Source organism: Lithobates pipiens, unplaced genomic scaffold, assembly GCF_037356315.1.
Source record: "Lithobates pipiens isolate NorthernLeopardFrog02 unplaced genomic scaffold, aLitPip1_a1.2 Scaffold_8, whole genome shotgun sequence".
Lineage (NCBI taxonomy): Eukaryota > Metazoa > Chordata > Amphibia > Anura > Ranidae > Lithobates > Lithobates pipiens.
This window is the reverse complement of record NW_027507903.1, coordinates 60300374-60322966: the sequence shown is the minus strand read 5'-3', so window position 1 is coordinate 60322966 and position 22593 is coordinate 60300374. Positions and strand designations below refer to the sequence as shown.

General features: G+C 46.0%; 1 protein-coding gene across 4 annotated transcripts in view; it reads right to left on the bottom strand.

The window, feature by feature from the left end:
* Positions 1-17267: 17267 nt before the first annotated feature.
* Positions 17268-22593, bottom strand: part of PDE8A (phosphodiesterase 8A) — a 448334-nt gene continuing 443008 nt past the window's right edge. For all 4 annotated transcript variants that reach the window (XM_077471009.1, XM_077471011.1, XM_077471008.1 and 1 more), the window contains 2 exons: positions 22006-22135; positions 17268-18801 (listed from right to left, as the gene is read on the bottom strand). In XM_077471009.1, the coding sequence (XP_077327135.1) occupies positions 18695-18801; positions 22006-22135 (237 nt within the window). In that variant the 3' untranslated portion in view covers positions 17268-18694. The remainder of the gene's footprint in view (positions 18802-22005; positions 22136-22593) is intronic.

The following is a 22593-nucleotide window of genomic DNA, read 5'->3' as shown; positions in this document are numbered from 1 at the left end:
GAACAAGAAAGGAAGGCGGCGGCGGCGACGACAGCGGCGACAGAAGACCGGGCCACCGCCTGTAAAAGAGCTACAAGAAGGCGCGGTGGCCCGGCAGAAGAACCGAAGAGGGGGACAAGACCCCCGAAGTCGGGAGAAGAGGCCGGCGGCGGGGAGGAAGAAATCCGGACTCCTCCGCTAGTAAAAGCGCTACACACAGATAGCGGAGGAGTCCGGCGAGAAGACCCCCGAAGACGGAAGACCCCCCGGAGCTGTGCAATAAAATATTTTTTCCCTGTGTTGTGTTTTTTTTTGTACTTTATTTCACAGGTGAATGGGTAGGGGTACATTGTACCCCATACTCATTCACATAGGGTGGGGGGCCGGTATCCGGGGGCCCCCTTCTTAAAGGGGGCTCCCGGATTCCGATAAGCCCCCCGCCCGCAGACCCCGACAACCAACGGCCAGGGTTGTCGGGAAGAGGCCCTTGTCCTCATCAACATGGGGACAAGGTGCTTTGGGGTGGGGGGGCCGCGCGGCCCCCTCTTCCCCAAGGCACCCCCCATGTTGAGGGCACGCGGCCTGGTACGGCTCAGGAGGGGGGGCGCGCTCGCTCGCCCCCCTTTCCTGGCCGGCCGGGTAGCGTGCTCGGACAAGGGTCTGGTGTGGACTTTGGTGGAACCCCCACGCCGATTTTTTTCGGCGTTGGGGTTCCCCTTTAAGCCCATTCCAGGCGGCGGAGCCCGCGACGTCTCCTTCGCGGGCCCCGCCTACCTGTACACGCGCTCGAAATGGGCGGATTTGCCTCCTCCTTACGTGGGCGAGTCCGTTCATTTCAAAAGTTGAGCGAACTGTTTGGCAAACAGTTTGCTGAAACAGTCCGCTCGTGTGTGGGCAAGTCCGCTCATGCAAATTTTGAGCGGACTGTTTGCCGAAACTGTTTGACGAACAAGGTTGGGCAAACAGTCCGCGCGTGTGTACGCGGCCTTACGGAATTTCCGAAATTTTGTCCGTTCAAACTTGGTTTTGTCCGTCCAAACTTGGTTTCAGCGGACAGTCCGCTCGTGTGTAGGCAAGTTGGACGGATTAAGTATGGCGCATGCTCAGAAAGGATTTACACGGCCGAAGGTTGCATTGCAGTGTATAGGACGTCGTTTTTCTAGTCCCGTCGTACGTGCTGTAGACGTCATTGCGCACGCTTTCAGCGGACTGTCTGCTCATCGTGTGTGGTCAAGTCCGTTCATGCAAATTTTGAACGGACTGTCTGTCGGATTGTCTGACGAACTTAGTTGGCCAAACAATCCGCCCGTGTGTACGCGGCCTTACAGATCTGAGCCAGACTCTCATGCAAAAGCCAGACTCTCATGCAAAAGCGGAGAAGAAAAGAAGAGTACAAGTCAGGGAACAGAAAGGTAACGTTTCTCCTGGGGAAGAGCTGTGTGTAGGATAAGGCCAAGAAACTTCAATCGATCAGTCAGCTGAAACGCTGGCTTCTGTAGGTTCAGGATTCAACTGAATATGTTTGACAGACTAACATCACAGCCATCACAGGCTGCAATGCAGGGTCTGCCAGTGAACACAAGGTTTTCAAAGAATCTCAAAACATTTATCCATGGGATCTAAACCCTGGCACATCCTCTACAGGAATGGGATCAACAGTGGTAATAGCCCACATCACAATAAAGGACTTTTTAAAAGGATATTGGGCTGCAAGACATTTGAGAGGTGTGAATAGTTTATCAGGGGTATCCCAGTCTCTTTACAGGACTTGGAGCAATGTGTGCATTGGAAAAGTTTTTGAAGTCTTAGGGCCTCCAAGGGATCCAATACTAGTAACAATGCTAGTGGAAGTTAAAGGCTGTTCTTTCATTTTTCAGGTGACACACACTACATCAATAATAGCCCCAACAATGTCTTCAGGCTAGACATGACAGCTCTTCAGGGGCAAGATCATATGGGAAATTTTTGAGACTTTTCATCAAATAGAGCCTTCACAAAAGAAGACTCAGTGGCCGCTGAAGTTTCAGGAAGGTTTTAATGGGATTTTTATATACAGCTTACTTGTAAAATCCTTTTCTTGAGAGTACATCACGGGACACAGGAGCTCATTACATAGTGGGTTATATAGGCACCTCTGGTGATTGAACACTGGTTAACCCCAATTAAGGAGAACTCCTCCCCTATATAACCCCTCCCATATGGGAGGCACCTCAGTTTTGTAGCAAAGCAAAAAGAAACCACGTAAAACCCAAGAGGGACGGGAGCCCTGTGTCTCGTGATGTACTTTCAAGAATAGGATTTTACAGGTAAGCTGTATATAAAAATCCCATTTTCTTGATCATACATCACGGGACACAGGAGCTCATTACATAGTGGGATGACCCAAAGCAATGCTCAGATTGAGGGGAGGGAGACACAGCTCATAATTATAGACCGCCAGGGACCGGAGGACCTAAACTGCAGCCTGCAGTACACTGCTCCCAAAGGCGATATCCTCTTGCCCTCTGACATCCACCTGATAGAATCTGGTGAATGTGTGGACTGATGACCAAGTTGCAGCCTAAGGCCGCGTACACACGGGCGGATTGTCTGTCCAACTTAGTCCGCTGAACAGTGTTTCAGCGGACAATCCGCTCGTGTGTGGGCTTCAGCAGACTTTTTCAGCGGACTGTCTGACGAACAAAGTCTTACGGAATTTCCGAAATTTTGTCCGTTCAAACTTGGTTTTGTCCGTCCAAACTTGGTTTCAGCGGACAGTCCGCTCGTGTGTAGGCAAGTTGGACGGACTAAGTATGGCGCATGCTCAGAAAGGATTTACACGGCCGAAGGTTGCATTGCAGTGTATAGGACATCGTTTTTCTAGTCCCGTCGTACGTGCTGTAGACGTCATCGCGCACGCTTTCAGCGGACTGTCTGCTCATCGTGTGTGGTCAAGTCCGTTCATGCAAATTTTGAACGGACTGTCTGTCGGATTGTCTGACGAACTTAGTTGGCCAGACAATCCGCCCGTGTGTACGAGGCCTTACAGATCTGAGCCAGGGAGGCCTGATGTTGCACTGCCCAAGAAGCACAGCCCTAGTAGAGTGTGCTTTCACTTGAAAAGGAGGGATTTTCCCTTTAACACTATAGGCTTGAGAAATAACCTGTCTAATCCACCTTGAGAGAGTGGATTTTGACGTCACCTGGCCCTTCCGGCAAAATAAATAAGCAATCAGTTTTCCTTATCTGAGCAGTTGCTTGAAGATATATACTGATTGCTCTAACCACATACAAAGTGTGCAAAGATTCTTCTTCTGCGGACTGTGGGTCCAGAAAAAGGATGGTAGGATTACATCTTGATTCAAATGGAATCCTGAAACCACCTTAGGTAGAAAGGACCTGTTGGGACGCATGACCGCCCGGTCCTTATGCATAATTAGATACGGCTCTTTGCTGGAAAGAGCTGCTAGCTCTAATACTCTTCTAGCCGTGGATATGGCTACTAAGAAAACCAATTTTTTAGTCAGGAGAACTAATGGAGCCAGATGCAAAAGGTTCAAATGGTTGCCCCTGTAAAGCCGAGAGAACCAAATTCAGATCCCATGGGCATACCGGAGGTTTGACTGGCGGTCTTATCCGCATGGCCCCCTGGATGAAAGCCCGTACCAGGGAATGCGATGCAAGTGGCTTCTGAAAAAACACTGACAATGGTCGAAATCTGCACCTTGATAGTGCTTACAGCCAAATTCATTTCTAGGCCTGACTGGAGAAAGGCCAAGATCCTGCTAATGACATACTTTCTAGGATGCCATTCCCTGAGTTCACACCAGGAAACATATGTCCTCCAGATTTTGTAATAAATAAGCCTGGAGGCCGGCTTTCTGGCATTGACCAGAGTAGAAAGGACTGGTCCCGAAAGGCCACGGTCTCTCAGAAGGTGGGTCTCAGCAGCCAAACCGTCAAATTCAGACTGTGTAAAGCAGGATGGTAAATTGGACCCTGTGAGAGCAGATCTGGCCGGAGAGGGAGGATCCATGGCCTGCCTACTGCCAACTTCATGATCTCTGCGTACCACGGTCGCCTGGGCCAAGCCGGGGCTACCAAAAGGACCAATTTTTTCTCCCTCTTGACTCTTCCCAGGAACCGTGACAGAAGCGGGCACGGGGGGGAAGGCATAAATCAGATTGTACTGATCCCAGGGAACTGTCAGAGCATCTGTTCCCTGAGCAAGTGCATCTCTTGTCCTTGACACAAAATTGTCCAGTTTCCTGTTGAACCTGGACGCAAACAGATCTACGTCTGGAGTACCCCACCAGCGACATATGTTCTGAAACATGTCGGGGTGCAGAGCCCATTCTCCTGGGCACAACTGCTGGCGGCTCAGAAAATCCGCCTGCCAATTTTCCACTCCTGGAATGAAGACTGCAGAAAGACACGGAACGTGCTTTTCTGCCCAGACAAGTATGCGATTCACCTCCTTTTGGGCCACCAGACTTCTGGTACCGCCCTGGTGATTAATGTAAGCCACTGCGGTGGCATTGTCGGACTGAATCCGAACTGGGAAACCTCGCAGTCTGTAGGACCACTCTATGAGTGCCATGTAAACTGCCCGAATCTCCAAGATATTTATGGGCAGCAGACTTTCGGTCGCAGACCATTTCCCCTGCGAGTACGTTCCCTCTAATACGGCTCCCCAGCCTGTCAGGCTGGCATCCGTTGTGACATTCTTCCATGAGAGGGGAAGAAAAGTTTTGCCTTTCAGCAAATTCCTGGTTTGTACCATCAGACAAGTATGCGATTCACCTCTTTTTGCGCAACCAGACTCCTAGTACCGCCCTGGTGATTGATATAAGCCACTGCTGTGGCATTGTCGGACTGAACCAGAACAGGGAGACCCCGTAGTCTGTAAGACCACCTTATGAAAGCCATATAAACTGCCCTGATCTCCAAGACATTTATGGGCAATAGCTTCTCGATCGCAGACCATTTCCCCTGCGAGCACGTCTCCTCCAATACTGCACCCCAGCCTGTCAGGCTGGCATCTGTCGTGATAATCTTCCATGGAAGAGGAAGAAAAGTTTTGCCCTTCAGCAAATTCTTGGTTCGTAACCACCAGACGAGACTCTTGCGTGTCCCTGGGGATAGACGCATAGGAAGATCCAAGGATTGGGGCTTCCTGTTCCAAGCCGCAAGGATACATCTTTGCAGCGACCTTGAGTGGAACTGGGCGAATGGGACGGCCTCGAAGGAAGCGACCATTTTTCCTAACAGTCTCATGCACAATCGAATGGGGGAAGATCTCCTGCCCAGAATTAGGCGCACCAGATCCCCAATAGCCAAGGCTTTTGGCCTTGGAAGAAACACCTTGCCCTGAGCGGTGTCGATGACCATACCCAGGTATTCCAACCTGGTGGCAGGCTGTAGGGACGACTTTTCTAGGTTTATAATCCAACCTAGGCGTTCCAGGTGTTCTAGCGTTCTGGTAATGCTGTGGTTCAGGAATGCTACTGTTTTCTCCATGAGAAGCAAGTCGTCTAGATAAGCCATGACGGCTATACCCTGAGCTCTTAGGTTTGCCAAGAGAGGCTCCAGAATATTTGTGAAGACTCGAGGGGCCGTAGCAAGCCTGAACGGCAAGGCCACAAATTGAAAATGGCGCCGCTCTACCGCGAACCTTGGATATTTTTGGTGTGCGGGAAAAATTGGCACATGGAGATATGCATCCTTGATGTCTATTGATGCCATAAACTCTCCCCCTTGCAGGGAGGAGACCACAGTGCGAATTGACTGCATTCGGAAGGACCGGATGTGTAAAAACCGGTTCAGATCCTTCAGATCCAGGATAAGTCTGACACTTCCATTTGGCTTCGGAACGGTGAAGAGATTCGAGTAAAACCCTGAACCCTGTTCTTGTGGGTCCACTTCTACTATCACCCCCTGGGATAGTAAGTGATCTAAGGCCAGAAATAGCGGCTTTTGCTTTACTGGATCCCTGGGGATCCTTGACCTTAGAAAGCGAGAAGGTGGAATCTCCTGAAACTCTAGCTTGTAGCCCAGAGATACCGAAGAGATCACCCACTTGTCCCGGATCTCTTCCCGCCACTCGGCCGAGCGGGGGCGCCCCTTCACAAGGAAGCTTTTGGGCTCTGCTTGGCAGGCTTTTGCCCCCAAGTCTTTTTCTGCCCCTAGGCCCGGCCCTGAGCCTTTCCTGTAGAGGAGGGTTGAGAAGGCCGTCGCCACTGCTTAGAGCTTGATGCTCCGGGAGAGAGAGCACGCCTAAGTGATGGACGCTTGCTCCTTTTGACTGGAAGGAGAGTAGATTTACCCCCTGAATTTTTTTGGACGAATTTGTCTAATTCTTCTCCAAACAAATGTTCCCCATTAAACGGGAACCCAATCGAATGCTTCTTGCATGACAGCTCAGCTGCCCAATTCTTTAGCCACAGGACCCTTTGCATGTGTACCAACAGGAGAGACAAACGAGATGCTTGTTGGACAGAATCCAAAATTGCATCAATCATGAAACACAGAACTTGAGGTATTTCTGCATAATTCTCCACTTCCTCACTGGGAAGGAGGCCAAGCATCTGCTTAACCTGTTCCTTGAGGAACTGACACAACCCCACGGCTGCGACTGTAGGTTGCACCACAGCGCCAGTCATGGAAAAGGAGGCTTTTAATAAGGTTTCCAGCTTCTTATCAGTTGGATCCTTAAATACCTGAGCAATATCCAACGGACAATTCAGGTTTTTATTCACGCAAGAAACAGCCGCATCGACAGATGGGACCCCCCACTTCTTGGTGAAACTTTCCTCCAGAGGATAATGCATAGAAAACCTTTTAGGAGGAGCAAACAGTTTATCGGGATGTCCCCAATCCTCATACAACAATTTATCCATTAAGGGATGAATTGGAAAGGAATAGGCAGTCTGTGGGACTTTCCTGACTCCCAGGGAAGAAACAGAGGACGTAGCGACTTCAGCAGCAGGCATTCTGAATGTGGTACGCACCAAATCAGTATAATACTGCACCTGTTTTCTAAGCGCCTGGGAGGAGGGGACTCTCTCCTATTCCTCTGATTCATCCGACTGCTCATGATCCCTATCCCAAGATAGGGATCTCTCCTCATTGTCAGTAGAGTCATCTGAAAGAGGAATCTCAGCAGAGGGAGGGGATCTACCCCTTTTCCTGCTCTCTTTCAGGGAAGCAGAAATAAAATTCATTATTCTCCCTTCAAAACCCTCCAATGTAGCCCTAAGGGAGTCCATTAGTGACATATACCGGGACTGGAACATTAGAAGAGGCTGCAAAACCTGACAGGGGCACTGACTCATCTTGAGAGGCTGGCTCCAGTCTTGCAGGGGGGGGGGGGGGTGGTAACTTACAGGCATTTTTAGAACCCCTGGACCTAGGCGGTGATTTACCGGTGCCTTTGTTACCTCCCCCTGAGACCCTCTTACAAGGAGACATAGTCCTAAGCTACAAAGCAGAGGTACTAGTACAAAGTGCAATCACTGTTGTGCTTAAAGTCTCACAATAAATATATATGCTTAAACTGCACAACCTGATGCTGAGTAGGTGTCTAAGGTTTGCCTGGATCAAATCCCTTGGGATGCTTACTGCCCACAGCTCCTGTGTCTCCACTTACAGCCCCCTGACGATCTGGGCTTTTTAAAACTGCCGCCTGGTGCCTGCTCAGTACAGCACCATGCACACTGATGTGCACGGCTCACAACCACACTCCCCCCTCCTCCATTAGACCGGGAACGCACCCCGGCGCGCGTGCACGAGGTCCGCGGAAACCAGGGGGGAAGGGAAAACTCCATGTATTTACCTCTATTGTGGCAGGGATTGCAGTGGAGATGTGAGACAGCTGGAGAACCAGGCTTCACTGAGCGTGTGTACTGAAAAGGCATGTAAGTATGCATCAGGCTGCTCTTACTCCCTCTAGTGGTGAAAACCAGGTAAGACATGCAACTACTCAAAATGAAGAAATCCATCATATAATTATATATAGGATTAACTTCCCTTACCTGTCCTCGCCGCAGGAATTGCTGAAAACAGACAGATTCCAGCCTTCACCCATCACGGCGGGCAGAGTTGTGCCAACCATCAGGTTTTTTGGGGTTCTTTCTCAGAAGAACCTCCTACCTGGACCATGTAAAAGACTCTGCCAGAAACTTTCGTGCGCTCTGTGTAAACAGTACACCAAGTCTGGTTTTCCCAGAGCCCAGTCTTCCAATGGAGAGGACTTACAGGCCAAACCACGTTTCTTCGGATGACGAGGCCCGGGTACCATACCATCTTGGGAGTCAAATATCGGCCCGAGATATGGATCCGGTTTGTTGTAGCCCTTAGGCCCCCGCAGGGACCTGCACAGAGCTTTCTTCATAGCACATGTTTTACGTGACCAACCACCATAGACACTGGCAAAAAACGGAGGTGCCTCCCATATGGGAGGGGTTATATAGGGGAGGAATTCTCCTTAATTGGGGTTAACCAGTGTCCAATCACCAGAGGTGCCTATATAACCCACTATGTAATGAGCTCCTGTGTCCCGTGATGTATGATCAAGAAATAATGATTCAGGGGGAGGAGGCGCTGAGATGTGCTTATAGTCAGCATCAAAATTGCAATTTGGCCCATTAAATCCTGCATAACTTCAGTGAAATTCTGCCATGATAATGCTGAGGAGGAAGGAAGACTTATGCCGCATGCACACGACCAGACTATCTGTCAGAATAAACTCTGACGGTCTTTCCAACGGAGTTCCGACGGCGTTCTGCTGAAACAATCTTGCCTACACACGATCACACCAAAGTCCGTTAGTTTAGAACGCGATGAAGTACGATGGGACTAGAAAAGGAAGTTCAATAGCCAGTAGCCAATAGCTGCCATTGCGTCGTTTTTGGTCTGTCGGAATAGCTCACAGATGAACGTTTTTCCCAATAGGAATTGATTCCGTTGGAAAGATTTAAAACATGTTCTAAATTCTAGGTCTGTCTGAATTTTTTTTTAAAAAGTCAGATGAAGCACACACACAAAATATCGGATATCGAAATATCCAATGAAATTATTCCATCTTTTCTGCCGGAAAGTCCAGCCGTGTGTACGCGGCATTAGAGAAATGTAGGGAAGAATGCTGCCAGTGTAAGGCACCTGAGAGGGAGCACTGCAGGCCACCCCAGAACTGATACTGGATTGTGAGCTGGAGAGCCCTGATACAGAGGGACTACTCCCCTTGAGTTTGGTATCCTACATGTGTTATGCTGCTTGGCAGGGACAACTTAGCTCCGAATATCAAGGTAAAACTTTTGGTACGCTGGGTGCTAAAAGCAGGAGAGGTTCAAACACTGACCTGTAGGTGGCAACAAGCACTAACTGAGGTTGAACAGAGTGTCTCCTGTGATTAGAAGCAGTGGCAGGAAGATGCTACCTCATGCTGAATGGTGGGAATAGAGCGCAGAGTGCACGTAACACTCCAACTAGTGACACAGCACCAGTATTATTTTTGACATTAAATTTAGATTTAGTCTTAGTTAAAGTCTTTTGACTAAAATGGCATTTTAGTCATCTGAATTGTTTTAGTTTTAGTCATATTTTTAATGACTAAAATAGTATTCATTTAGTAGACGAAACCATTTTAGTCAACTAAATTATCACTGCACAGCATGCAATTCCTCAGCTTTTTAAAGGAAAAAAGGGATAATGATGCTAAGTGGTTCTAATAAAAGAAGAGGCTTCCGATGCTCAGCCCTACTCATAAATGAGTCTTCAGAATCAGAGTCACTCCAGAGGGTGTACCATAGCTCTGCACCTGGAAAGCACACCATGGCTAACACAGTACACAAAGGTTTGGAAATACAGAGCACAGTGCCCGAAAATCACATTCTAGGCAAGCCCTGGAATTGTGCATTCCAGTAGGGTCTAGGTACAGCCTCCGAAGCTATTGATGAAGATCCGCCGATTCAGATAGATACATAAATAGACTAGCTCAAGCAGATTGTAGAGCAGTCTTTATTGAAAAAAAAGAGAAAAAGAAAAAATGTCTAGTAAAAAAGCTTTTCTCAATCCTCCTAGAACACTAGCAAAAAAACAAGGAAAGCTGGGAGTGGGAGGGGTTATACCAAACTGGTCATTGTTTGCCAGTGTTCAAATTGTAGTAGGCTATTGCGTAACCCAAATGTCTCTAAATTCTGTTTCTCTCAATGAACAGGAAAGAAAACCTATTTATAGTGTGGCTTTTTTATATGCTCTGTGCTAAATTATTTTTATTTAACATACCATTACAGAGGAAGCCAACGTTAACCCCTTCCTCTCTGGGCAAATTAAAAAAAAATTCACACAATAAAATCAGCATTTGTCAGAGAGGTTACCTGGATGGACGAGGTGCTGACCACTCTGGTGGGCGCTTTCCTGTGTGCGCTCCTGTGGGCACTGGCATGCATGATCCGGTTGGCCCTGGTGTGTGCACGCTGGTGTTCAGGCGCGTGCCTGTGCGTATTGGCGCACACACGTGGCGCCAGTCGGCCTATTTAGGTCTGCAGCACACTCTGCTCTGTGCTGCCTGATCATCAGCTCCCTGTGTCCTTGCTCCTGTACCCGTATCTGCGTTCCTGATCTCCTGACGACTTGGCTTGCTTCTTGGATTCCCTTGACTTCTGCCTGTACCTGACCTCGGCCTATTTGACTACCCTTCTGCCAGCTCCTCTGTACTTCATTGCCCGCCCGTTGCTGAACCTGGCCTGTACCCGGACTTGCCTGCTCTGCTCCTGCTCAGCACCTATTTCCTGTATTCCTGTTTACCAACCTGCTGTCTGAAGATCACCTACCGTCCAGCATCAGGATCCTTACTACCAGGCTCTCATACCACTCCGTACTCCCGTGCCACCTGTTTTCTCTATCAGGGGCCGCGAGTCGGACACATAAGGGAGACCACCCTCTGCCCAAGCGGACTTATCAGTCTGTCAGTATCAGGCAGCCATGACCGAGTCCGGACAGGGGGCCTCCCCCATGGATAAACTTTGTAGGCACCTGGCGGGCCTCACTAGAGGAACAAGTTCAGGTCCTGTCTTCTTCCTCTAACCCTCAGGGAGCATCTTCTCCAGGACTGGCCTGCACCCACAGATAAGAAAGGGGTGCAGCACTTCATTGGCTTTTCCAATTTCTACAGGAAGTTCATCAGAGGTTTCTCTACAATAATCGCTCCTATTACCGAACTAACCAGACAAGGGACCCGATTCTGCTGGACTCCTAAGGCACAGTTGGCCTTAGAAAAACTCAAAGAACTGTTCACTTCAGCTAAAATTCTTAAACACCCTAATCCTGCTCTACCTTTTGTTTTGGAAGTTTATGCCTCTGAAATCGCATTAGGAGCGGTGCTCTCCAAACAGTAGGGTGCCAAGGCTCTCCTTTACCCAGTGGGGTTCTTCTCACGCAAACTTTCAACATCGGAAAGGAATTAGGATGTGGGGGATAGGGAACTTCTAGCCATCAAAGCGGCTTTGGAGGAGTGGCATTATCTACTGGAGGGTGCTGCACATCCCATTTTGGTCTATACTGACCATAAAAATCTGGAGTACTTGAGAAAAGCCAAGAGACTAAAACCTTGGCAGGCCAGATGGGCACTTTTTTTCTCTAGATTCCAGTTCCATATTACCTACAGACCCAGCTCCAAAAATATCTAACCAGACGCTCTCTCCCATATGTTTTAATGACTCTGAGGAAACCTTACCTCCTTACACCATTCTTCCTTCTGGGAACTTCTTGCTTCTTCAAGGGGATCTCATCTCCCGGATTAGACAGGCCTCTATGGGAATGTTCCCGTCTGCTGAGAATTATGCTATGGATGGCCTGTTCTGGCACAAGGGCAAGATTGTGGTCCCTGAGGGCCTAAGGCCGCGTACACACGGGCGGATTGTCTGCCCAACTAAGTTCGTCAGACAATCCGACAGACAGTCCGTCCAACATTTGAATGAATGGACTTGACCACACACAATGAACAGACAGTCCGCTGAAAGCTTGCGCGATGACGTGTACAGCACGTACGACGGGACTAGAAAAACAACGTCCAATACACTGCAATGCAACCTTCGGCCGTGTAAATCCTTTCTGAGCATGCGCCATACTTAGTCCGTCCAACTTGCCTACACACGAGCGGACTGTCCGCTGAAACCAAGTTTGGACGGACAAAACCAAGTTTAGACGGACAAAATTATGGAAATTCCGAAAGACTTAGTCCGTCAGACTGTCCGCTGAAGCCCACACACGAGCGGATTGTCCGCTGAAACACGGTTCAGCGGACTAAGTTGGGCAGACAATCCGCCCGTGTGTACACGGCCTAAGAGTACATGTACTGGAGCTTTGCCATGACCATAAGTTGCCTGGACATTTTGGTGTACTGAAGACTACTGACCTGGTACAGCGTACCTTCTGGTGATCTCACCTAATCAAGGACTGTAAGGATTATGCTGACTCATGCAATACTTGCGCCCGAAGTAAGAACAGCCAGACAAGAGCCTGGGGCCTATTAAAACCTTTACCGGCCCAAGAGAGACCATGGAATATGATCTTGATGGACTTCATTGTTGAACTCCCTCCATCAGAAGGCTTTTCCTCCATCTTTGTTGTAGTGGACAGGTAGTCCAAAATGGCACATTTCCTTCCTACGAGGGGCACTCCCTCAGCTACAGAGACAGCAAAGATTTTCGTTAAGGAAATAGTAAAGTTGCATGGGGTTCCAATGAGTATTGTGTCCGATTGAGGTGTCCAGTTTACCTCTAGGTTCGGAAAGGCCCTCTGTGGCTTACTTGGAAATAGAATTGCCATTTTCTTTAGCTTATCACTCCCAGACGTATGGGTAAACTGAGAGAACCAATCAAACTCTGGAGCAATACCTCCGCTGCTTCTCCGCTTTCTCTCAGGATGATTGGGTCTCCTTGCTCCCTGTTGCTGAGTTCTCTTATAACAATTCTCTACATTCGTCCATCAATCAGACGCCATTCTTCGCCAACTATAGTTTCCACCCGTCTTTTATGCCCAGATCAATACCCGAATGTACTGTTCCTGCAGTCTCTGAAACCTTGGATTTCTTCTCTTCTAACAATAAATTGCTGCAAGAAACCATGGCCAAGGCTCAAGAGTATTATAAGAAGATGTTTGATAGGAAGAGGGGCGGGGAACTTATTTTGGAACCTGGCAACCAAGTGTGGTTGTCTACTGCCAATCTGAAATTGGCTTGTACTTCTAAAAAATTGGGCCCCAAGTTCTTGGGTCCTTTCTCGGTGAAAAGGAAAATTAATGACGTCACCTACCAACTTGACCTGCCTGACTCCCTGAAGGTTCACCCGGTCTTTCACGTGAATCTCCTGAAACCTGTTACTTCTAATTCCTTTGCTGGCTGAAGTACCAGCCCTCCCAAGCCTGTTGTAGCCAATAATGAGGAGGAATTCGAAGTGGAAGCAATTCTGGATTGCAGGAAAAGATGCAATCAAACCCAGTTCCTCATCAAATGGAGAGGGCATGACCGCCAAGACAACTTACATGCCAGTGAACTTTTACAAGCATTTAAGAACTCTCATGCCTCCAAATTGGCTCAACTAGGCATCCGGAGTCTGCCCTTGAGGAGGGAGCACTGTCAGAGAGGTTATCTGGATGAACGAGGTGCTGGCCGCTCTGGTGGGCGCCAGTGCGCGCTCCTGTGGGCACTGGTGTGCATGATCCGGTTGGCCAATGTGTGCGTGCCGGTATTCGGGCACGCGTCCGAGCCCCTGTGGGCACTGGTCTGCATGTTCCTATGGCCACTGGTGTGCGGGCTGGTGTGCGGGCTGGTGTTCTGGCGCGTGCAGGTGTGCGTGTGCCTGTGCACACTGGCACACACACGTGCGCTGCATTTGGCACCAGTCAGCCTATTTAGATCTGCAGCACACTCTGCTCCGTGCTGCCTGATCATCAGCTGCCTGCATCCTTGCTCCTGTACCCATATCTGCGTTCCTGATCTCCGGACTTGGCTTGCTTCTCAGATTCCCTTGACTTCTGTCTGCACCTGGCCCTGGCCTGTTTGACTATGTTTCTGCCAGCTCCTCTGTACTTCGTTGCCCGCCCATTGCTGAACCCGGCCTGTACCCAGACTTGCCTGCTCTGCTCCTGATCAGCACCTGTTGCCTGTATTCCTGTTTACCAACCTGCTGTCTTTTTGCTAGAAAATAATACACAGTAATTTAACTTCATTGCTATCACAAAGAGGCTAACAAGCCCACTACATGATAGCATAGCAGGTGATAGGGATGTCAGCATTCTATTAGACCCCCAATGTCTCCCCTGCAGCTAACCAAGCACAGGAGAGGAGGGTAAGGGACTTGATGGGGGCAGCCCTTTTCACTACCGTAAAGATGAAAGGATGGCCGAGCTTGATTAAACCATTTCAAGTACAGAACTTTTTAAAATGGCCTAAGGACATGAAGTGTATTTGTACTTTTACAGCGAAATTAGGATTACACCTACTTTATATGGGATACATTTTCTCATTTATATTGCAGAATTTAAAAACAATAAAAAATGTTTCTTACATTTTACTTGGTCTTTTCTAAAAACTCCACAACTAAAATTTCCTTGCGCTATACAAATGGGGCTGAGAAGTTAAAGTTTACCATAATTAACCATGTCTGTACTGTGCAGGCAGATCTCATTATTAGTTGTAAAGTAAATTAGAACACAGTCTGTCCTAACAAAGGTTTAAGGCCGGCGACACACGGTTCGAATCTCTGCCAGTTCAGCACTGCGTATGGTCTGCCTAAAAGTGAGAGGGGCTTCTCCACTCTCCGTGTTTCCCTCTTTGTCAGTGGGGACAGATTGAGTTTCCTCTCATTTCACATTGTTCATAGTTCTGCCCCAAACCTGCACCAAACACCTAGAAAGGTACAAAAGGTACCTACCTAGAAAGGTACAATTTTTAAAAATAATTTTTAGGTATACTATTTGAATGGAAAACTTATAGTGGGGTTTTCTAAAATCTGACTTGAAAAGTGGACATACATTTTAACACCTAGTTCATACTTCAATTTTAGTGACATCTTCAAATCTATTCTTTGAGTCCAACAACACATCCTGGTAGAAGGCCACATCAAGCTAGTTAATAGGTTGCTTAAGGTGCTCCACAAATTTTGCCAGCAACAGTCAACGCTGCCTTACTACCTCTTAGCATAGACTGAGCAATACTCTAATGAATTTACTAGATATCACTCTGCACATGGAAGTGATGCGATTATTTATAAAAAAATATATACTTTATAAAAACAATAATAGCTCTGTTTTTGACAAAATTACATTGAGGATGACTTCTGTTGATGACTGTGTTTAAACATAACTACCAGTCACAATTTCAAAGTAACTTAGGAAGTAACATAATTATTTCAGGAAGTAGTTGCATCGCAGCCACTATCTGCACAGGACTGTTCACAACTGTTCATAAATGTTAAAAAAAGGTAAGAAGGGTTGGTAAGAACTGCAATTCTTATATCAATAAATAATGTGAATTATTGTTGGAACCATTAAATGGTCTCTGAGATTGGGAAGCCAGGGATATCTGATTAACGTACCTCTGATTTTATTGCAGAATCCATAGAAGAGGGCTTTGCATTTAATTTCCTAAATCCACCTACCCAATGAGTTAACATGAATGTGTTCATTTATAAGAGAGAATGCATCAAGATGAGTCCACACATTAATACCTTTATATAGTCTGACAATAATAGTTAAAAAAATACAGCATATTTTCTATTTGAGATATAAATGGCAAGAGCAGAATGCAAAGCACTGTTTACAGCTGTATTCATTAATTGTTTGGGTATCACTTTGTGTTGGAAATTACAAACTATTTCGCAATGGATAAAATTGCATTTAGAGGGGGGTTTTTTTGGACTTTGGTGACACACACTGTACATTTTTGTGACCAAACCGATGTAAAAATGTAACACTCATATAGCTATGACTGTGAATTGTGTTGTATTGTAGTTGCCCAGCATAGTTTCAGGCTGACTGATTTTGCTGTAGGTGCAGCTCAAAGATGCCACCATGGCATGCTCTGCAATGTTTTCTCAGGGGCCTTTTGCTTGTTATCTTTTATTTCTGTATAGGTCTACCAACAATGACTTGCTAAGTGAATTTGCTGATGAAAATTGTATCATTAGTAGTAGTAATCAGCATGGACTGATGAAGGATTGTTCTTGCCAGACCAATCTATCAACATTCTATGAGGAGGAGAGCTGCTATCTAGATAAAAGAAGTCCTGTGGATGTGGTGTATCTGGATTTTGCAAAGGAATTTGCTACAGTTGCCCATAAACATTTACTTTACAAACTGAGGTCTGTTGGCATGAACCATAATTATATACCTAGTTAGAAAACTGGTTACAGGGAGTCTAAAGGGTGTTGATAAATAGCGAGTACTCATAATGGTCTGGTGTGGTAAGTGGGGTCCCCCAAGGATCTGTCCTGGTACCAATTCTTTTTCATTTAATCATAGAAGATGGGAAAAACAGCTCAATCTCAGTATTTGCTAAGTAGGGCAATAACTTAACAGCAAGATGTGGAAACATTACCAAAATAAAATAACGGGGTGAGCATCTACATGGCAAATGAGGTTTAATGTTGAAAAATGTAAAGTAGTGCATTTGGGTGCTAAAAATACAAACACAAGTTACTTGCTAGGGGTAGAACCTCTGGGGATATTCAGGATGGAAAAAGATCTGGGGTCCTAGTAGATGGCAGGCTGAGCAATTACATGCAATGCCAAGCTGCTGCAAGCAAAGCCAAAATAATACTAGGATGCATCAAAAAGGGGATATACTCAAGGGATAAACGATAATTCTCCCAATCTACAGGACTCTGGTCCGGCCGCATCTTGATTTCTCAAGAAGGATGTGCTGGAAGTGGAGAGAGTCCAGAGAAGGCCAACAAAGTTAATAAAGGGACCGGAGGACCTCAGTTATGGGGAAAGACTACAAGCATTGAACTTATTCTCATTGGATAGGAGACGCTTGAGAGGGGCTATGATAGCCATATACAAATGCCGTACTGGTAACCCTAGCATAAGGAAAAAAACTTTTCAGTGGGTGGGAGTTTAAAAGGACACACTTGTTAAAAACCACATTATACACAGGAACTGATTGTGAAGGTCCCTTCCCCACCTATTGCATTTGGAATGTGTAGGACATGCTACTTCTTAGGCCCTATAAAGCCTTACCTGTCCTATGCCAGTGCTAGCAGCTTTTGACATGAAAGAAAAGATACAAGTAATAAAAATACCAACAATTGACAATTCTTAAAATATACACTTTATTTTTACTGGTGCTTATTGTGAGTGTCTTATTTAATCTGTGAATACCTTATGAAACTGGAGTTAAGGTATACCCTTGCAAAAGAAAATAGAGAAGCTACAAAATGTTTAAATATATACCTCCTTGTCCATTTCTGCTGTGGAATGCATTGTAGAAACAGTGTAGAAAATAAGGCAGACTTCTGTAAGGGAACCAAACTGCAAAATTTGTTGGAGAGAAAAAGCAGGTGCCATCCTCCCCTTGTAGGATGGACCAGTGGACCTTCCAACACATTGCATAGCAACTCTAGGTGCCCACTGGCATCACAGGGTGAAATTAACTGACAGAAATTCATGGCCACCACCAAATGAAAAGTACAGCATGTCCCTCTTGTGGCACTGGATTCAAAGCTACAGAATCCTCTATGACACCATCCAGTATTAGAAAAAACTGAAATCAAAGTAAATCAGAACCTCCAAACAATAGTTTAAACATCCACAATGAGTTCTTACAGTGCAATACAAATGTGTCATTTGAATAATATTTTTGTATTTGCAATATGAAAATAAAAGGTCTGTACATTAATTAAAGGTATAATAATGACTATGAATTGTGTTTTTTTTAATGCATCTAAAGTTGGCTTTGGCTTTTTGTTTTTTGTTATTATTATTTTTTTATAAATCCATAGAAAATATTGAACATCTAATAAAATAAATAAAACATATTTTAATCATAGATGCTATTGATCAAGTTCAAAAACTCTTCTGTGTAGTTTTTTTTTTTTTATTTCTTTATACAATTTGCTACTAAACAGCCTTGAGAAAGCTCCCTATCAGTAGTGTGCAGAGGTGAATGATTGCCCCTTTTTCGGTGATATTAAAAAATAGAGTGGATCTATTTTTCAGAGATCAAAAACTCCTTCAGAAAGAGTGCATTTAATGTGTTGATTGTTAACAACTATAAGTGCTTTAAAAAAAAGCAGAGTGTTCTCTTCAAAGCCGCGAGACACGAACAATGATTTTCCTTCACTTGCAAGTCTGAGTTTTTGTTTTTCTTTGCATCATCTCTCGAAGGAAACTTCCGTCCAAGATATCATTGATGTTTCCATACAGGTATGAAGAAAATTGGCAATGTTTTTTTTTTCCCATTTTTGAGAACAACCCGTCAGCACTGATATTGCAGCAATCCAGTGTAATTTAACTTGTGATATAAGGTAATGCAAAAAAAAAAAAAAAAAAGGCTTATCCGTTGATTTAATTGTGTTTTTGTTTTTTTATGCTTACTGCAGGGTACTGGAGGTAACCTTTGACCTGATGATCCATGGGACTTTCACAGCGTGAAGCACGCTCTGGTATAGATGAAGTTACCAACAACGAACTGGATCCCCTGTAAGGATGGGCTTCATTGACTGAAGGGTGTCAGCTATTCTGGGGGTGGTCGTAGAGTTTTCAGCTGTCTTTCATCTAGTGATTTCCAATATTTGAAGTTATTGTCCAGATGTTGCATTAAGTTCGGTAAGTCAGCAAATGCTGTGAGGGGGAAAAAAAAAACGACTTGATAAATTTAATATTTTATTAGATTTGCTTTTAAATTCACCAAAGCAGATTGTAGCGCTTTGATTTTGAAGTCCAATCTTTATGCATACTTTAGTTAAAGAGTAACTCCACATTTGTTGAGAAACAAACATGACCTATGTACAGTGCAGGGATTTTACCAATCTTTGTTGCAGATTCCTACCTTTTGTTATTCTGAAGAAATAGCTGTTTGTCTGTGTCCATGTGCAGTGAATCTGTATAGACGTATTTCATAATTATCAATCAGCTGCTGCACCTGCAGGGCTCTAATGAGGAAAGTGGCAAGGTTTGCATGCCTTTAGCCGTGATTTCTCTTTGGGAGTATCTCACCAAAAATGACAAAATCTAAATTGGCATCTTAGTGCAGACTTCTAGGAATATCAGTCAGCCAATCCCACAAGCAGGAAATTACATTTCAGGGGGGCGTTCTGTACGTCATCTGTGTACAGAGTGCCTCCAGGTTGCCAAATTGCATTGCATTTTACAGAAAATTACAGAGCAGCAGATTGAAAAGGAAAGGTCATTTTTAATCATTTTCAATTACAATATGGCTTGTGTCACAATTGTAAATGCTAGGGGTGCACCGAACGGAAATTTTGGTGCCAAAACCGAAAATACAGGATGCACTTAGCTGAAAACTGAAACCAAAAATGACAGTTTTTTTAAAAAAGGTATCTTCTTTATATAATTGTATTATATTCGACTTTTTAATTAATATCATCAATTTCAATTAATATGAATTTATTTTTGGCCATTATTGGCACCTTTAGTGCAAGAAAAGCTCAAGAAAAATGTTGTTTGTAATCTCTAACCATCTCTTGTATCATGTCTGCAATCTCTTACTTAAACTTAAACACACTGCTATTAGTATTAGCAAAAATTCCATTCGGTCAACCTCTAGCAGACATGATACAGGAGATGGTCAGAGACTGCAGACAAGGCACAAGAGATCAATGCAGTCTCACCAGTCCATCAATTGCAGCCTCATCGATGCCTCTCAGATGCAGCCTCACCAGTGTCCTTCAGATGAAGCCTTACTAGTGTCCGCCAGATGCAGCCTCACCAGTGCCTGTCAGATGCAGTCCGACCAGTGCCTGTCAGATGCAGCCTCACCTGTACTTGTCAGATGCAGCCTTACCAGTGCTGTCAGATGCAGCCGACCTGTCAGATGCAGCATCACCAGTGTCTGTCAGCTGCAACCTGCCTGTCAGATGCAGTCTACCAGTGCATGCCAGATTCAGCCTCACCAGTGCCTGTCAGATGCAGCCTGTCTGTCAAATGGAGCCTACCCATACCTATCAGATGCAGCCTCACCAGTGCCTGTCAGATGCAGCCTCACCAGTGCCTGTCAGATGCAGCCTCACCACTGCCTATCATATGCAGCCTTACTGGTGCTTGTCAGATGCAGCCTACCAGTGCCTGTCAAATGCAGCCTACCAGTGCCTGTCAGATGCAGCCTCACTAGTGCTTGTCAGATGCAGCCTCACCATTTCCTGTCAGATGCAGCCTCACCAGTGCCTGTCAGATGCAGCCTGCCTGTCAGATGCAGCCTCACCATTGCCTATTATATGCAGCCTCACCGGTGCCTGTCAGATGCAGCCTCACCAGTGTCCGTCAGATGCAAGCTGCCTGTCAGATGCAGGATACCAGTGCCTGTCAAATGCAGCCTACCAGTGCCTCTCAGATGAAGCCTCACCAGTGCCTGTCAGGTGTAGCCTCACCAGTGCCTGCCAGATGCAGCCTCACTATTGCCTGTCAGATGCAGCTTCACTGGTGCCTGTCAGATGCAGACTCACCAGTGCCTGTCATATGCAGCCTACCAGTGCCTGTCAGATTCAGCCTCACCAGTGTCTGTCAGATTCAGCATCACCAGTGCCTGTCAGATGCAGCCTCACCAGTGCCTGTCAGATGCAGCCTCACCAGTGCCTGTCAGATGCATGCAGGATGGGGGACAGGGGGTGATGTGAAGGCACTACTGTGAAGGAGGCTAAGAACACTACTGTGAAAGGGAGGGGTAATGTGAAGTGGGGCTGAGGGTGGTAATGTGAAGAGAAGCTGAGTACACTACTGTGGGACATTATGTGAAGGGGGGCAGAGTACACTGCAGTGAAGGTGGGCTGCGGACACTACTGTTGGGGGGGGTTGATGTGAAGGAAGGGGTGGTGTTGTAAAGGGGGACATAAGAACACTACGGTGGGTGGAAGCAGTAAAGGGGGGCTGAGAACACTACAATGAAGGGATGCTGAGGGTGGTAATGTGAAGAGAAGCTGAGAACAATACTGTGGGACGTTATGTGAAGGGGGCAGAGTACACTGCAGTGAAGGTGGGCTGTGGACACTACTGTTGGGGGGGTTGATGTGAAGGAAAGGGGTGTTGTAAAGGGGGACATAAGAACACTACCGTGGAAGTGGTAAAGGGGGGCTGAGAACACTACAATGAAGGGGGGCTGAGGAAATAGTGGGGTGGGGAGAGGTGTGATGTGAAATGCCCTGTACTTTTGTGCATTTGTTCCCCAGCCACAGAGATGTGAACCTAGCCTAAGAGAAGAGGGTGGCTGTCATGTGAAAACATGCGATTTGGACCTCTGCTGGAAGACAAAAATATAGACCAGGCTTCTGTAAGCTTTAATTCAATACCCCTGGTATTGTGTTTTCTTTAGCTGCGTTCACTTTGAATATGTAACCGTGTGTAAACGAAATTAGGGATGAAAAAAAAAGAAGATTTTGCCTTGGATGATCCAAGTGAACACAGCTTCCCTTTATTCAGTGGGCTAAGTGGAATTGTTCTGCTGCTTCAGTTAAACAAACCCAGAGTGTGCTCTTTAGTGTATTTATTAGCTGAGACTTGGTCACTGTGTTAGGTGACGTCTCTCCACATCATACTTTTCAATGTCATCAATTAATGATTAGAACAGTCAGCGGTTAAAGTGGTCACTGTAGGTTTCCTCCTGCACCAGTGCACTGCTGACACTTAACTATACAACAAAAGGAGACATGATAAAAGCCTGATTTTAAATCTAGTGTCACAGTTACTGGCCATTACATTTTTCCCACTTAACCTGAAGGTTCTCAAGTTTTTCCTGAGAAACATCGCCTTATAAACCTCCATAAAATATGTAATGAGATAATGGATTCCGTAATATATAAAATGTTATCTTACCATCCCATGCATCAAACATGTCCGAGATGAAATAATCCACAAATGAGATTTGGGATTTAGGAATACTACATGTATTCCTATCAAACACAGGCATTACCACAGGTAAACCTTGCCGCTTCTCTTCGTCTGTCTGCAGAAAAGAAAAAATTATTTTATAGTCAATATGAATTGCTTATAAGGATCCAGTGTGCATCACTGGCTTAAAAAACACTGCTTCTACAGGAATTTTGTGTTCTGCCTGTAGAAGCAGCTCAATGTTATGTGTCAAAGCACATTCGGACGTTAACCTCCCTGGCGGTATGATTATTTCAGATTTAAGGCCGCGTACACACGCGCGGACTGTTCGCCCAACTTTGTTCGTCAAACAGTTTGACAAACAGTCCGCTCAAAATTTGCATGAGCGGACTTGACTACACACGATGAACGAACAGTCCGCTGAAACCGTGCGCGATGACGTGAACGGCACGTACGACGGGACTAGAAAAACGACGTCCTATACACTGCAATGCAACCTTCGGCGTGTAAATTCTTTCTGAGCATGCGCGAGACTTAGTTTGACGAACAAGCCTACACACGAGCGGACTGTCC